Here is a 12735-nt window from a genome sequence, read left to right on the forward strand (position 1 = left end):
TTGATTACTTGCTTAGGAGGTGACATCACAGCTCTGTCAGAATTAATTCTAATCCCTGTCTTTGTAGTGCATGACTAATCTACTCTGATTATGACTTCTTGGTTGGGAGTCCTATTGTCCATAACGTTTCCTATTACCCAGATCAACAGTGAGGACAAGCAGGTCAGGTGGAATTTCAAAAAAAAAAAAAAAAAAAGAGACCAGATTCTTTTAAGAAAAAGAGAACCTTGGAATTTCCAGTAATTATGAAGAAATTCAAGATAAAACATGAGGTGGGGAAATCTCGAATTAGAGATTGGGCCATGACTGGCCTGATGAGATGATCGCATCCAATTCCTCATTTTATTTATTTTAAAATTTGTTTTTAGTGTTTGTTTATTTTTTAGTGAGAGAGCACAAGCAGGAGAGGGGCTGAGAGAGAGGGAGACACAGAATGGGAAGCAGGCTTCAGGCTCTGAGCTGTCAGCACAGACGCAGGTCTCCAACTCATGAACCATGAGATCATGACCTGAGCCAAAGTTGGATGCTTAACCATCTGAGCCATTCAGGCACCCCAATGCCCTCATTTTAAAGGAGAGGGTTTGGAGAGTGTGATGCTAAGTGAAATAAGTCATACAGAGAAAGACAGATACCATATGTTTTCACTCTTATGTGGATCCTGAGAAACTTAACAGAAGACCATGCGGGAGGGGGGGACAAAAAAGAGCTTAGAGAGGGAGGGAGCCAAAACATAAGAGACTCTTAAAAACTGAGAACAAACTGAGGGTTGATGGGGGGGTGGGAAGGAGGGGAGGGTGGGTGATGGGTATTGAGGAGGGCACCCTGTTGGGATGAACATTGGGTGTTGTATGGAAACCAATTTGACAATAAATTTCATGTAATAAATAAATAAATGAATGAATGAATGAATGAATGAGAGGAAACTAGCCATGGGGACATCACACAGCTAACCACTGGCAGAAATCGTTCTCATACTGAAGCTTTCCTACTGACAAAGCCTCCTTGTTTTCTGAGAGTCTTATTTTCTACAGAGGTTTGGAGCTTACAAACATACCTCATTTTATTGTATTTCACTTCCTTGTGCTTTGCAGAAACTGTGTTGTTTTTTTTTTTTTTAAATACAAATTGAAGGTGTGTGGCGACCGGTGTCGAGCAAGTCTATTGGTGCCATTTGTCCAACAGCGTTTACTCGTTTTAATGTCTCTGTGTCACATTTTGGTAATTCTGGGAATATTTCTAACTTTTTCAATATTATCACATTTGCTATGGTGACCTGTGATTACAACTCACTGGAAGCTTAAATGGTTAGCATGTTTTTAATTAAGGTCTGTGCACTTCTTTTTTTTTTTAAGATACAACACTATTGCGCATGAATAGACTTTTCTATGCACCGGGAAACCAAAAAGTTCAATTGAGTCATTTTATTGCAATATTGGCATTGTGGTGGTCTGAAACTGAACCCACGCTATCTTTGAGGTATGCCTGTAAATAAAGTAACCCTGGGTTTACTTGTTCTATTAACTCATTCTTCTGCATATGTGTAGGCAATGCTAACTAATACCATGATCCCTCTTGTGCATGGCAAGAAACAAAAATATTTATGGCTCAACAAAAATTAAAATGTGCTGGTAATTTGACAGTAGAGGCTGTTTTTCATGTATATGGTATTTTGACAAGTTCTGATGCATGGTAGCATATGGGGCAACAAATTATTAACAGGGTTATCTGCACCATCGATGACTGCCAGATTAGCTGAGTTATCAGGCTTGACACAACAGGGTCACCCTTGGCAGGAACTGGTATAAATACTAGGTTAGCCCTGTTAATAATCCCTAAGAGATCTTTTTTCCTTCCTTTAAAAAAACCAAAAAAACAAAAAAGCAACCTTGAGACACCTGGGTGGCTCAGTCGGTTAAGCGTCTGACTTCAGCTCAGGTCATGATCTCCCGGTCAGTAAGTTCGAGCCCCACATCGGGCTCTGTGCTGACAGCTCAGAGCCTGGAGTCTGCTTTGGATTCTGTCTCCCTCTCTCTCTCTGCCCTTCCCCTGCTCACACCCTGTCTCTCTCAGAACTAAACATTAAAAATTTTTTAAATCCATAAAAGGAAGGAATGGAAGGAAAGGAAAGGAAGGAAAGAAGGGAAGGGAAAAAAAGAAAGAAAAATTTAAAAAACATAAAACAAAACTGCCCAGCAATTCAAAATGCCCGTAGATCCAGACGGGGGCTCCGCCCTCAACTCCCTCAATAGAGATGTAATGATGTCTCTATAAGAAAACTGAACCAAACACCAAAACCCAAATGAACAAAAAAGCAAACAAAGAGTGACCTCCAGGCTCCCTACTGTCCAGAGCCGGTTTGGGCACTCACTCGGTCAACAATGAGTCACTCATAACTAGGGGACAAGGGACAAGCACAGTGAGGCAGCTGGGACAGTCAAGAGCAAAGTACACAATGGCTGGGACCACGTAAGCTGCCTTGCCAAACCCTGCCCCCTTGGTGAGACTCCCGGCCACCAGCCACTGAGCTCCAGGGCTGGGCACACCGCTCACACACGGCTTCGTGGCTGTGGACTCGTCACTGGCTAACATAAGGGCTCTGTCCTAGAGGCCACAAGCTAAGCTTCATTCATATTTTTCATAAGGCTTGCATTTGTCCGAGTTAATGTCATTAGAGCACAGCTCTTTTATCACATTCTAATTCACGACAAAGATGAAGAATCGAGATAGCAAACTGAATTGCCCTAATGTGATTAACTTACATAGTCATCTGTTTCGGGTATAGGACACCAGCTCAGAGTTGGTGATTATTAAAGTACTGATTTTACGATATTTTAAAATTCTTCTTAGGTGGGTTAAGATTCACAGACCACTTGAAATGGAAGCCTAATTTGTTTGTTGTGCTTTTTCCAAGGACCCAAATTCTATTTTACATGTTCCTTGCAAAAAAAAAAAGTTCCAAAAGGAAGCAATACATAAGCCTGGAGCAAACACACAGAAGGAAATGTACCTTCTTTTACCTTGTGCACATTTCCAAGTATCTGTAAGTAGCACTTAAAACCACTCCACAGTTGTAGTTCAGAGCCCAGTTGCTATTCCACAGACATTGTTCTGTTGGGTCAAACTCTGAAAGAAACATACCAGTTTCTCCATTTTCATTAACTTGACGTCCTGCTGATGCAGTTTTTCATTCTTGATCTCCAGCACGGCTTTCAGGCTTTCTAACTCTTGCTCCAGGTACATGATCTGAGGGTTCTTCTGGAATAGACACAGCAGAGCACAGCTTTGACTCATCACATAACACAAGGTGTTCAAATTCTTAACCCAGTCTTTGATGAGATTTAGAACCTGAGCAAACAGGTAGCAAGAGATTTCTACCTTCTTACAGCTGCTTCACAGAAAGGTCAAAAGAAAAGTTAAGAGAACTGGGGCGCCTGGGTGGCGCAGTCGGTTAAGCGTCCGACTTCAGCCAGGCCACGATCTCGCGGTCTGTGAGTTCGAGCCCCGCGTCAGGCTCTGGGCTGATGGCTCGGAGCCTGGAGCCTGTTTCCGATTCTGTGTCTCCCTCTCTCTCTGACCCTCCCCCGTTCATGCTCTGTCTCTCTCTGTCCCAAAAATAAAATAAAAAAAAAAAAAAAAAAGAAAAGTTAAGAGAACTACAAGCCCAAAGTCTTCGGTTCTAAGAACATAAGAAAACATTTCACCTTTGAAAATCTCACTCATTTATCAAGAATTCATTTATCAGGAACTTAAGATCAAAAAATATTTTACTGGAAGAGGAAAAAAAAAAACCATTGCTTATAATACAAAACAACTGTCAATAGGGATGAGGCCATTACAAGCCCTTTCCTGGTGTTTGGAGGGAAAAAAGGCAACAGCTGTTCTCTCAACAAAGTTAGTCAACTGATCAGGAATAAAAAGGCAGTATATTTATACTGCTCTCTGGAAAACGACAAAATAACCATAATGTTCTGAGTCTTTTGGATTTTTATTATGATGGGATTATACCCACCTGGCCATACTTCTCTTTTACACTTTTTCTCTATTTTAATATGCACCATTAAAATGCTGTCCAAGATGGGTGGCTCAGTTGATTGTCTGACTTTGGCTCAGATCGTGGTCTCACGGTTCGTGAGTTCGAGTCCTGAATTGGGCTTGTCGCTGACAGTGTGGAGCCTGCTTGGAATTCTTCCTCTCTCCCCCTCTCTCTGCCCTTCCCCTGCTTTCTCTCTCTCCCTCCCTCTCTCTCTCTCTCTCTCAAAATAAATAAATAAACTTTAAAAAAATAAATAAAATAAAATGCTGTCCGAGGTAAAAAAAGGGGAGATGTTCTCTTAGACCACACCACTAAGGTAGAATCCTGGCTCCTTGCTTTATTTCTGGACATCCAAGTGAACCATCCAAAATGTCTGATACAAACAAACAGCGCAAGATCTACTGATCACATGTTGAATGAGGGGCTTTCTTAGACAAGCATCAGTGGTGTCGATCATCCAAACTATCCTTCTGGGCAGTGGTTAATGCTCTGGACCAATCCTTAGGGAAGATCAGGTAATGAATCTTCAGGGATTACCTATTCAAACACTTCACTACACAGGAGACTGTGAGTTCCACAACCCAGGCAACCCGTTCTGGGAATGTGCCAGAGCCAAAAAGTTCCCGGGGCAGGGATCACACCCAGGTCTGTATCACTAGAGCTCTTTCCAAAATTTCCTAAGTCTCATACACTGTCATCCTTTTACATATGAGGTTTGGTTTTTTTTTGTTTTTTTTTTTTTGTTTTGTTTTGTTTTGCCCTGAAGATAGAAAATCCTATCTTTTGTTAAAAGGAAACAGTGTAATTTACTCTGTCATTTTTTAATTTATTTTTTTATGTTTCTTTATTTTGAAAAAGAAAAAAAGAGCATGATCGGGGAAGAGGCAGAGCGAGAGACACAGAGAGTATCCCAAGCAGGTTCTGTGCTGTCAGTACAGAGCCTGATGTGGGGCTTGAACTCACCAACCAGGAGATCATGACCTGAGCTGAAATCAAGAGTCAGACGCTTGGTGAGCCACCCAGATGTCCCTACTTTGTCGATTTTTAAAAATTAGAGCATCCAGAGCCCTGCTCCCACTTCTCTGCCCGCCTGTCCCTTTCTCAAATGTGCTCTCCCACAACAGCAGGTGCAATCACACAGCGGGGAGGCAGGAGATAACCCCACTTTCCTCAATCTGCTTCCATTAGTTTTCAAAAGCTGCTGCACTTCCAGGAAGCTCTTTAAAAATCTGCTCCTGGAACCCTGTGTAAGGTTTACAGCCTGCATTTAAGTCTAGATTTTTTGTTTTGTTTTGTTTTAAATCATTGCTTTGTCCAAGAATCTTCCAGAATAAATAGCTTTGAAGTTGCATTGAATATGACCTCATCTAATTGCATTCAAATGTCTAAGAGGGTACCCAGAGACATCAGCAAAAGAGTTCACTGAGAGACCCACACACGTGTGCTTCCTGAGCCGGCAGATTCTAAGTGGGAAATAACTTTTCCTGCAGCCCCATGCACACGTGTATGGAATGAAAACGGTGGCACCGAAGACAGAAACAGGAAACATTTTTTAAATTCTCAAAAGTAGGATGGGGGCAGGGGAGTAGGGATACAAGTTCCAAGAGAAAGCTGAGCTTACAAGATAAATCTGTACTTTTCGAAAGGGAGGATTACCCCATGACCCACTGCTGAGACATAACAAGGCAAAGGATGAAATGCCTATATGATTACAATATGCATCAACCTTGACAACATAAGCTGAGCGAAAGAAGCCAGACACAAAAGGCCACACAGAACACGATTCCAGTTATATGAACCTCCAGAGTAGGAAACTCCATGGAGACAGAAAGAAGTCTGGGGTTTCCCTAGGGCTGGGGGGTTTCGGGGGTGGGGGGAGGAAGGTGAAATGACTGCGAACGGGCACAGGGTTTCTTTTTGAGGTGACAAAATGTTCTGTAATTAGATAATGGTGACCAATGCACAACTTGCAAATCACTGAACTGTACGTTGAAAAGGGTGTTAAATTTTTTTTTTTTTTTTTTTTTTTTTTTTTTTTAAAGGGGGCACCTGGGTGGCTCAGTCGGTTGAGCGCTGACTTCGGCTCACATCATGATCTCATGGTTCATGAGTCTGAACTCCGTATCAGGCTCTGTGTTGACAGCTCAGAGCTTGGAGCCTGCTTCGGATTTTGTGTCTCTCTCTCTCTCTCTCTCTCTCTGCCCCTCCCCCACTCTGTCTCTCAAAAATATAAAAAAAAAAAAAATTAAAAGGGTGAATGTCGTGGTATGTCGATTATATCTCAGGCTACCAGTTAGTTTAAAAACAAACAAACAAACAAACAAAGGGTAGTCCTCACATGAAACCCTGACGCTGACAACTTTCCTGTCTTCCTGCAGTTATTAGCCTAGACTGCTTGCAATCTACTGGGCTTGACCTGTATGTAGTTCTTAGAATTTCTAAAAGGACACCAAGAAACAAGCCAGTTTAAAAATCACTCTGCAATTTGGAGAAGGATTCCAAACCCCTATTATTTCTCTAGCTGCTGAACACTGGACCCTAAAAGGCAGCTGAGCAGAAGGAAACTCAGGAGTGATGGAGAAGCACACACAACTTACTAAATTTGCTTTCTCTCTTGATATTCTTTTTTGTTCTTCTGATTTCAACTTTTCATTTAAAGCATCATTTTCACTCTTCAGATCACTGATTTGTTTCTAAAACAAACAATGAAATGTGGAACACAAGTTAACAAGCAGACACCAGAAACACAGCAAATGTACACAGAAACATTACCCAAACCACAGGAACCTCAAGAATGAGGACACTTTTGGGGGGCGGGGCTAAGTGAGATTTACTCACCTCTAATGATTCCTGCTTCTCAAAAAGCATATCCTCGAGGGATTTCTTTTCTATTTCATGGCTTTTCTTGATTTCTGGAAAGAAGTAATTTTTTGGAGGCAACGACATCATGTAAGATCACTGTTTTCTACAGTTGTTAAAGCACGTAGATGTAAGAGTTAATTAAGAAGCAGTATGACTATGTTACTTTATAAGATGTTATTATACAAATTAAACCATCTGTTCTCAGATTAGCCCTATGAGGGAAGTAGGGCAGATATATTTCCATTTTATGACGGAGAGCATGGAGGCCCACAGAAGCCCAGAGGGCTTAGGAAACACAGAGCATCCTTCTCAGGGGAGGACCTAAAACATTGGCCTGCACACTCCTGCTCTGGAATTTCTCTGCACTTTTCCATTTGCTCTTCATGACCCAAACAGAAGTCTAAAACTAAACCCATTTCAGGGGCACCTGGGTGGCTCAGTCGGTTGAGTGTCCAACTTCAGCTCAGATCACGATCTCGCGGTTCATGAGTTCAAGCCCCGCATCGGGCTCTGTGCTGACAACTCAGAGCCTGGAGCCTGCTTCAGATTCCATCTCTTTCTCTCTCTGCCCCTCCCCTACTCACACTCTGTCTCTCTCCCTCAAAAATAAACATTAAAAAAAAATTAAAACCATTTCTAGCATGAAGGAAGAACAACATTTACTAAATGTCTACCCTGGGCCACTTTTATATGTTCTCTAACTTCACAGGACAACTATTTTTCTGACGAGAAAAGCCTCTGCCAAAGGTCACCCAGCCAGTTCTAACCCCTTGCCCACATGCTTCTCTGTGGGAAGCATGGAGCTCAGTGCCACAACTTCTGCGGTCCTCTGTGTTCTGGAAGCAATGGCTCCTTCTTCTCCTTCTGCTTCAACCCTTCCGCTCATGATGAAACAAGTATAACAAATTCTTTCTTGATTCAAAAAGTGCCATCTGCATTTCACAGCATCCTTGTACAACTTGAGTTGGTGAGCGAGGGTGCTCAGCATGGATCCTTTATTGTGGCCAGGATGTAAACGAACACTTTTAACTTCCCAGGACCTCAACTGGTAAAGAACAATTACTACCAAAAAGGCCTTTACATTCTTTAAAATCCATCCTATTTCTTCAAAGGCTGGCATCTGTGACAAACTATTATTTGCATCCTAAGGGGAAAAGGGCATCTGCTAACAATGAACAATGCAAAAAGAAAGCAAAAACACTCCACACTGAATACCACAGGGTATTCTCTGGAAAGGAAGTTTATGAATCATTTCCGTTTTAAAACATATCATGCTGTTCCATTAGACCTGATTCTATTTTTTTTTTTTTTAAAGCATTCTTGCCTGAAAGGGAGGTTTCATAGGCTTTCTTCAGCAATTCAATTTTCTCTGAGTGGCTAGCTTCAATTTCCAGCTTCGAGGTTTCATGGGCAGCATTTAAGTTGTCAAACTAGAAGAAAAAAAACCAAACAAACCCAAACAATACTTTACCAGTAAAGTTAAAAGTCTTAAGTTGAATAGTAAGCAGCAACGTTAGGAGATTTGACTCATAAGCTTGCATTCAAGTTACAGGGCTGCCCAACACATGAAAAGAACCACCCGACTTGGGGACTTGGGTCTGCCACTCCCAATTCTCCACTCTGTTTTTACCCACCCCCCACCCCCCGCAACCCCGCCCCAGGGGGGAGTCCAAGCACACGAGTTCTCCAGGGTTCATGGATGGAAATGGCCAAGTCCATCATAAGGAATGAGGATATATTTCACAGTGATAGGACCACATAAGATCCACGCCTGTCATATCGGCCTTTATATATCTTCAGTCCCTAGCACATGCCCGGCGTAGGCATTCGGTAAATATTTGCTAAAGGAAAAACTGATTCTAAAGGGGAGCAAGGAAATTGAAGACAAGTTCATGATACAAGGATATGTGAAAAATATGGGTTATTCAATGCCATTTTAAAAAATAAAAAATTCACAGTAATTTTTTTGCAGTATAACATCAGAATGCAAAGGGATTACTTCCAGGTAGTAGGGTAAAGGGTGGCTTTTTTGGTTGTTTGTTTTTATTTTTCTTTCTTTTGTCTTCCTTTCTTTCACCCAATATTGCTTTGATCATAAGGAAAAAAATAATTGAAAAACCCCTTTTCACTTATTTAAATAAACAAAGGGAAGTTCAAAGGAAATTCATCATCAAACAACAATCAGAATTCAAATAAACAGCCATGATGGAGAACACGCTCAGGCTCCAAAAGCACAGACCTGCTCTTGCAGTTGGTTTTTGTACTTCTCCGCTTCTTCAATGTAAATGTTCTGGAGCTTTTCACACTCCCCGGTGTAAAATTCTTTAAGCCGATTCTCTAGCTCTGTTAGATCGGTCTGGTGCTGCTGGTTCAGCTTCTGCACAAATCCTTCATAAGCTATTTGCAACTCATTTCTGGCTTTTTCTAATTTCTCACAGGTCGATGAAGCAGTGACTGAAAAGAGATGAAAAAGGGAAAAGATATTTAAACTGCTAAATGTCCTAAAATCCTAACATTCAAGCACAGGTGTGAGGACTCTGGAAACATTAACACAGTACTCACAGTACTCAGTTCTCTCTTGACCAGACTTTCAAAGGTAATAGTATAGAAGTGAACAGTAAGAACAAGAGCAAATGGTCGCTGGCAACCCCCACCCCCAAAACCAAACAAAATGAAAACAAACAAAAAAAGCCCCACACAGTCATCTAGCAAGAAGTAACAGAAGTACTTGAGAACCAGGTTTCCAAGGGAGGATCACCCTTTTGTATGTTGCCCAATCAGTGCGGGGGCCATAAGGAGAGGAGGCTCTGATTGACTGAGGCGTCTCTAAGGTTGGCCAGCCAGTAGGGAGACGCTAAGACACAGAGGAACAGCGAAGACCAAAGAGAAGAAATAAACGGATTTTAATCTTCCACTTAATTTGAGCTGATTTCAAAAGTACAGTAATGAAAACAAAGTATTAGAATATGTTGAACACAAATGACCAGGGCATAAAAACTTCAGGAAAAACACATTTTAAAAGCTATCATATAAATATATCGTTTATATTGTTGATATACACAGGTTGATATTTTTAAAAGGCAAAGTTATCTGAAAAACAGAATTTGAAATCGGAGCATCTTACTTCTTCAACCACCACTACTGAAAACACACAATCGTTAAAGAAAAATTTTCAGATTTGCACATAAAGGCATATAATACAACCAGACTGTAATAAATCTTGGAAGATCTCGATCATTTGTCAGAAGTTTGACTCTGGACTTTTTTAACCTTCCTTCACTGACATTCAATACAGGTGAAACCAGTGCTACTCTGTCAGAATTCGTGTTCTCAATATCCTAAAGCATCCATGGACTAATACAGAGTACTGGTACATCTGTTGTTAATCCTTACCTCCCTTTTGGCAAGCAATATAGATTTCTGGAATTGTGGAAGAAATAAGATTGTTTTAGGGCAGAGAAAGGACAGTTTAGTTTAATGATAATTCTAGCTAAGTAATGTGGAACTGGCTGGCTCCTGGGATGAATTTCCAGCAAGGAGGTAGACTTGTCTTCATGGTTTCTTAGGAACATGCCATGTAGTGGTAGAAATATTAGTCACTTGTCTCCTATTAGTATTCTTTCAGAGGCAAAATGGACCATATTGAATAATGACAAGAATAGCTTCTTCTAAAGAGAACCATTAAAATTCAAATAAATCCATAAATACTTACTGAAGGGGAAAGGAACATAAAAAAAATAAAAACTACTACTCAGTGAATGGCGCTCCTCACAGGTTATCTCATCTACCTCTCCCAGAAGTCCTGTGAGAACCTTGTTACAAAATGAATAAGGAAATCAACACAGGGGGTACACAATTTGCCTATAAGCACACAGCTAAATAAGTGGCAGGAGACTGGACTGTTGTAAGCAGTTTGGATACTGATTGTCTACATCCAAAGCCTGTGCTTCGCCCCCACCCCACCCGGCTGTCCTTTGTGCCAGAGACTGGAGAGAAACAACATGGAGCCTCTCCTTGGGAGGCTCATTGTCTAATGGAGAAGATATACACTTCTGAGAAACAATACAGGGAAGTACCTAAGGGTCCAATAAATGGCGCTCACAGTGGTTTACACCCAGCTACGATGGTGTGGAAGTTGGGGTCTTACATTTTTTTAAGTTGTGGTAAAATGTAGGTAACATCAGTACCTCAGATAAATGGAATCATACAGAACCTGTCCTTTTGTGCCAGGCTCATTTCACTCAGCAGCATGTCTTCAAGGGTCATATGTATGTTGTGGTATGTGTCAGAATTCCCTTCCTTTTGAAAACTGGATAATAGTCCATTGTGCATATAGACCACATTTTGTGTATCCATTCATCTGTCAAAGGACACTTGGGTTACTTCCACCTGTGGGCTGTTGGGAACGCTGTTATAAACATGGGTGCACAGACATCTGTCCAGGTCCCTGTCTTAGTTCTTTTGAGTATATTCCTGGAAGTGGACTTGCTGGGTCATATGGTAATTCTGTTATTATCTGAGCAAACACCGTCCTGTTTTCCATGACAGCTATACCATTTTTCATTCCCACCCGCAGTGCACAATGGTTCCAATTCCTCCACACTTTCACCAAAAATTGTTTTCTTTTCTTGTATTATTTTTTATAAGCCATTCTAATGGGCGTGAAATGGCAGCTCACTGGTTCTGATCTGGTCAGTTGTTTTTTTTTTTTTTTTTAATTGAGCCACGTGACATAAATGCCATCCTGATACTGAGGGTGAAAACTATTCTACCATGAACAAAGGTGGGAGACTGCACAGCGTGCCTTGGGGACCAGAACTTTCACAAAGCATAACAACTGGAGATAAGACCTAAAGAGGTAGATGGCAGCCAGATTATCGGGGTCATCAAATGCAGTACAGACTGACAATTCAGTCCCTTGGAACTAAATTTTGGAAGTTATTATTTTTTCTTTAAAAGAGTAAAAGACAATGGTGATGTTGATGGTTACATAACACTCTTCACTTTTCCTTTTTATTGTACTAATTATTTACCAAAGGAGGGGAAAAAAATGATTCAAGAAGGCAAATGTTAGTCAAACAGGTATACACAACATTAGCATCCACTAACCTTCCCAAGTACACAAACAAAATGATGGCCCCACAAGCTTCCTTGTGGGAATCTACATTATAACACTCTATGAAAGTAGATGACAGAAAAATATTTTGCAAGCACTCAATGAAGATGTCCAATAGCTTTCTTACTGGTTTCATGTCATTTTTACTTAATTCTCTTGGAATTTGAGAGATCAGCCAAAAAAAACCCAAAAAAACAAGTAATAGTATGATCGCAGACCATCTGAATGCTCATATCAAAGACAGAAATGTCTAAGTGAACCAGAAACTAGAAGATCATCTATATGAAGTTAATAGTACGCTACACCCACCCAATTTTAACACATTTGTTTGTAATGAAACAACGGTCAGTTTGAACGTATATCTACAGTACATCTGGGTTTAAAATCAAATAGGATATCTGGAAATCCTCTCACGTTAGCCACCGGACAGGGTGTTTCCTGTTTAAAAAAAAAAAAAAAAGAGAGAGAGAAAAGAAAAGAAATAACAGAAGAGGAAAAGCTTGTAAGTGTTTAATTTTGTTTGCCACTGTGAGCGAGGGGAAGGGAAGGCAGAGGGGAGGCAAGGGGTAGGTCAGAACAGGGAGAGAAGGGTTTACCGCCCTTAATACAACCATCCCAAGCTTGGGCTCAACCCCAGGCAGTGACATCAGCCCACAGCTGTGCACAGACCTTTGCTCTGCTACTGGCCTGGCGTGCCGGGCAGACAACAGCTGGACTGAAATCA

General features: G+C 41.1%; 1 protein-coding gene across 8 annotated transcripts in view; it reads right to left on the reverse strand.

Annotated features, from left to right (window-relative positions):
* The window catches only part of MTUS1 (microtubule associated scaffold protein 1), a 172158-nt gene that overhangs the window by 3966 nt on the left and 155457 nt on the right, over positions 1 to 12735 (reverse strand). For all 8 annotated transcript variants that reach the window (XM_078445378.2, XM_060653058.3, XM_060653060.3 and 5 more), the window contains 5 exons: positions 9135 to 9349; positions 8220 to 8325; positions 6872 to 6945; positions 6631 to 6726; positions 3139 to 3255 (listed from right to left, as the gene is read on the reverse strand). In XM_078445378.2, the coding sequence (XP_078301504.2) occupies positions 3139 to 3255; positions 6631 to 6726; positions 6872 to 6945; positions 8220 to 8325; positions 9135 to 9349 (608 nt within the window). The remainder of the gene's footprint in view (positions 1 to 3138; positions 3256 to 6630; positions 6727 to 6871; positions 6946 to 8219; positions 8326 to 9134; positions 9350 to 12735) is intronic.

The sequence above is a fragment of the Panthera onca genome, chromosome B1, assembly GCF_046562875.1.
Source record: "Panthera onca isolate mPanOnc1 chromosome B1, mPanOnc1 haplotype 2, whole genome shotgun sequence".
Lineage (NCBI taxonomy): Eukaryota > Metazoa > Chordata > Mammalia > Carnivora > Felidae > Panthera > Panthera onca.